The 4,412-nt window shown below is 63.9% G+C and overlaps 1 protein-coding gene across 1 annotated transcript in view; it reads left to right on the forward strand.

Moving 5' to 3' along the window:
- Positions 1–4,412, forward strand: part of SLC22A18 (solute carrier family 22, member 18) — a 20,124-nt gene that overhangs the window by 13,727 nt on the left and 1,985 nt on the right. Inside the window, exons 9-10 of the mRNA XM_010837639.1 lie at positions 3,802–3,903; positions 4,104–4,224. Of these exons, the coding sequence (XP_010835941.1) occupies positions 3,802–3,903; positions 4,104–4,224 (223 nt within the window). The remainder of the gene's footprint in view (positions 1–3,801; positions 3,904–4,103; positions 4,225–4,412) is intronic.

A 4,412-nucleotide genomic window follows, 5' to 3' on the forward strand; every position in this document is an offset into this window, starting at 1 on the left:
GTGCACAGAGTCGGGCACGACTGAAGCGACTTTAGCACACACGCACGCGAACTCTCTGCCCGTCCATCTGCCCGGGGGGTCCCATCTGAGAGGGGAGGGGGGAGCTTCATCCGCACTGGGGGCTGGCGAGCCCTCAACCTCCCTTCAGGAAACACGTCAGAGGCCCATGGCCCTCCCCGCGTCCACCTGGGTACCGGTGGTGCCAGGCCAGCCGGGGGTGGGGAGTGGACCCCCGTGGGGGGCGCATGACCAGGAGAACGGCTGGGCTCTGTGTGCCTCGCGCCTGCCCACCGGCGGTGCGACCGTGGCGGGGACAGGTGGCGACGTGCCTGCCGCCCCCCGGGACGTCTGCCTGACAGCCGGCGCGCGGGAGGGGCTATTCTGGGATCTGGCGGGCAGCGGAGGGAGCGCTGAACCTCTCCGGAAGCGGGTGGCGGTCCCGCACCTCCAGGCCATCTGCCGCCCGAGCCTCTGGGCCCGGGGCTGGGCTGGACCCCGGACTGAAATAGCCGTTCCGGGGAGGGGCTGGCCCCCACCCCGCCGTGGGCCTAGCTGCGTGGACTGGGAAGTGCCAGGCTGGTGGGGGAAAATAGATAAACATAAAACAACAATAACACGGATGCTCTGAACTGGGGGCCGTGGAGCCTTGTTCTAACCGGCCCCTCCCGGACGTCCCTGACGGTCCAGTGGTTAGCACCCCAGGCTTGCACTCTAGGGGGCGCAGGTTGGATCCTTGGGTGCGGGAGCTGAGATCCCGTATGTGTGTGTTGCAGCCAAAAATAAATGAATAATTAAAAACTTATATATATATATCTTAAACAAGTAAAATAAAGAGCTGCTCCCAGCCTTCCAGGGGCCTGAGCTCGTCCTGGGCTCCCTGAGGCCAGGAGACCAAGGCCAGGCCCTGGCTGAAGTCGGCAGACCACTTGAGACCCCCAGGGACGGACCTTGATAGCCTCAGGCCTGGTGCAGGGTGAGGGTGGGTCTGCCGTGATGGGCCCGGGGCTCCGGTGCCTGTAATGATGGGGTGGACAGGTGGGCGTGGGGGAACCTGGGTGCGACCTGGGGACCCTCCCCCAGGCCCACCAGGAAGAGGGGGCTGGGGAGGGGGAGCCTGCAGAGCGGCTGGGTGCCGGGCCTCAGGCCTTCAGTCCCGCAGGCAAAGGTAGGGGCAGCTGAGGCCCTGAGCTATGTCTGTAGAGAGGGCCTCTGTCACCTCCATCCCATCCAGGGTAGGGCTGGTCACCGGGGGTCTGGGGAGGGGAACCCGCAGCTGCTGAAGCTGCCCTGGCAAAGCTCTTCCTGCCCCACCCAAGGGGCTCACTGCGTCTCCCAGCTCCCTGTGTGTGGGGATCCTTGGGGTTGGGATCTCAATGAGGACAGCCCATGTGGTCCTAACGTGGAAGGGATGGCACTCACTCTCCTCCCCTGGGGGGCACTTGCAGCCCTCTGTCCCTCCTGGGGGGGCCCCCCCACTGAGCCCTTAGGCCACTGCAGGGATGGAGCTTGTGTCCTGCAGGGGGAACAGAGACAAGCCCCCACCACCTAGGCGTCTGGTGGGTCAGGGGAGACAAAACCCAGGAGAATCAGGGCCCTTGTCAAGGCAGAGATTGCTGTTTCGGTGGGACGGCCAGCCAGCTGGGGGGCTCTCTCCCGGCCCAGGGAGAGGCCCGGAGGGAGAGAGCCTCACGCAGGGAGGGGCTGCAGGTGCAAAGGCCCTGGGGCGGCTCGGACGGCCGGAGGGGAGAGGACTGTGCTCTGAAGGCCTGCATGGGGGGTAGGCTGCAAAGCCAAGAAGGACCTGGATTTACTGATGTACTCGCTGTGGGTGGGGCCTTGTGGAGGCCGGGTGTGGTCTTACCAGCTGGCTGCCCCCGCCCCTAGGCTGTGTTAGAGCAGGGGTGGGCAGGGGCAACTGTGTGCCTGTGCCCGTGTGACCTTGGGGGAGGTGGTGGCCACGCGGGCCAGGGCGGCAGGGAGTGGGCTGGGTGAGCGGACAGGGTCTCCATGTGGGAGGGTTGGGAGAAAGTGAAGTTTCTGACTAACTCTAGTTACTAGTTCACTAACTCTGGTTTCAGGTAATAACCTGGACGGCAGGAAAGCTTAGGCTTTTTTTTAAGTTAATGGGAAAAGGGAGAGCTGACTCCCAGCGCATCAGGGTCCTGGTCTCGGGGTCTGTATGAAAAGTGGAGACAGATTTCAATCTCTCCTGGTTTGTTGGTTTCCTCTGGGGTGTCAAGTACTGAAAGAAACTTGTCAAGTAGATCTTCCCTTTAAACAAACAAAATGAAGATAAGCAAGCGTGAAAGTGGGATTTTTTTTTTTTAAGGACACCCTTGGTTGTGGTTTGAGACGGTTTCATGATGCCAGGCAGGCAGCAAGGAGAGGGCTCCCTCCTGGTCCATGGGGCTGGACCCGCCCCCACCTCGGGTCACACAGCCCAGCCCGGGACACTGACCCCCAGCTCCAGTGGGCGCTGCTCCAGCCTCACGGTTCCGCTGGGCACTTCCTGCCTGCCTGGTGGAAGAGGCACGGACCAGCTAGGGAGCCTCACCCCGGCCTGGGAACGGTCTGTGGGCTGGGCTTGTCCTCTGAGTCACATCCCAGGTGTCAAGGGTGTCCCCGCTCTGGGCTTTTCCTCCCACCCCCATGGGGAGGAGCTGAGGGCAGGAAGGGGAGCTGAACCCAGCCCCTGGCTGGCTGACCCTGGGGCTGAGCTGGTGGGGGGCAGTGGGGGGCAGGACAAGGAGGACAAAGCTGGAGGTGGAGAGCTGAGCAACAGTGGGGGGTCTCTCGGGGAGCCTGTGGCCCTTTCCTCTCCTGCCCAGGCTCAGGACAAGCCCACCAGCCTGGGCTCCACCCCACCCCACTCTGGGACCCCGGGCCTCAGTTTATCCGGTCACCGTGGGAGTAGTGGCCCGCTGGCCCGGACCCTGGCCCCAGTAGGTGGTGGCCGAGGCGCTTGCCTTCCAGGGCCAGGCCTCGGAAGGGCCAGCTGCTGGAGGACCCCACACGGCCACCAGGGCCCTGGGCTCACGTCCCAGTCCAGCCCCTTCCACCCCCAGCCCCTGCGTGCCCTAGCCTCCCCATTTGTGGCAGCTCCCAGCTCTCAGACCAGATAGCCGAGAGGGAACCGAGGAGTGTGGTGGTGGGCCAGGGCACATGGGAGGGGGTTCCCCAGGGCCCCAGGGCTGGACTCAGGGCCACACTGTGAGCTTTTCGCCCTGTAGTCGCGGCCTCCCCATCCTTGTCAGGAGTTAACCAGCCCTTTCAGGGTTTCCCTGGTGGTTCAGATGGGAAAGAATCTGCCTGCGATGCAGGAGGCCCAGGTTCGATTCCTGGATCCGGCAGATCCCCTAGAGAAGGAAACGGCAACCCACTCCAGTATTCTTGCCTGGAAAATCCCATGGACAGAGGAGCCTGGGGCAGGCTACAGTCCATGGGGTTGCAGAGTCGGACACGACTGAGCGACTAACACTTTGACTTTCATCACACCTGAAACAGCAGAGATGCAATTATTTCTGGATGTGAAACATGTATGTGCACGGGTGGGTGCATGTGTGTGCATGCATGTGTGTGCACGTGTGTGAGACCCCCAGGCTGCAGGCCTTGTCTCCCCAGAACCTTGGGGCCATCATGGGAGTTGCAGGCTCGCCCCTCTGCCCTGTGCCTTGTCGCTGCTGGGGCTGGTGTCAGGGGCCCAGGGGTCGTGGGCAGCAGGGGAGGCCCCCAAGTCAGCCACAGCCCAGACGCCCTCCCAGGCCCGGCTGTGCCCACCTCCACTCTCTCGCCCTCACCCAGGTCATCCAGGGCCTGGTCATTGGGCGACTGAGCAGCCACTTCTCCGAGGCAGACCTGCTCCGGGCCAGCGTGCTGGTCTTCAGCGTGGTGGGACTGGCTATGGTGAGAGACCCCCCCTCCATCCCACTATCCCTGAAAAGAGCAGGGTCCCAGGCCCTCTCCACTGACCCTCCTCAGGTGCCCAGTCTGCACTTGAGCCCCGAGGCTCTCTTGCCCCCGACTCCCACCCAGGACCACCGCAGAGGGACCTCAGGGGTGGGCGACCCCTGCAGTCACCACAGCTTCCACCTGCCTCCCGCCAGGCACTGATGGCCAACGTCTTCCACTTCTGCCTCCTGATGCCCGGCCTGGTCTTCAGCATGTGTGCCCTCAACGTGGTCACCGACAGCATGCTGACCAAGGCCGTCTCGACCTCAGACACAGGTGAGTGAGGTCCCCGGGCCGGGTGAAGGGCAGGCCCTGGGGGGCTCCCTGGCGCTGCTCTCTGGGGAGCTTGATGAGCAGTTTGGGGCCAAGCAGCTGCCCTGGGTTGGGACCCAGTGGGCACTGGGTAGGATGGGTGGCCAGGGGTCTGAGTGGGCAGGGTCGGGGTGGCGGCCCACAAGAGGGTT

This window comes from Bison bison, unplaced genomic scaffold (genome assembly GCF_000754665.1).
Source record: "Bison bison bison isolate TAMUID 2011002044 unplaced genomic scaffold, Bison_UMD1.0 scf7180017864080, whole genome shotgun sequence".
Classification (NCBI taxonomy): Eukaryota; Metazoa; Chordata; class Mammalia; order Artiodactyla; family Bovidae; genus Bison; species Bison bison.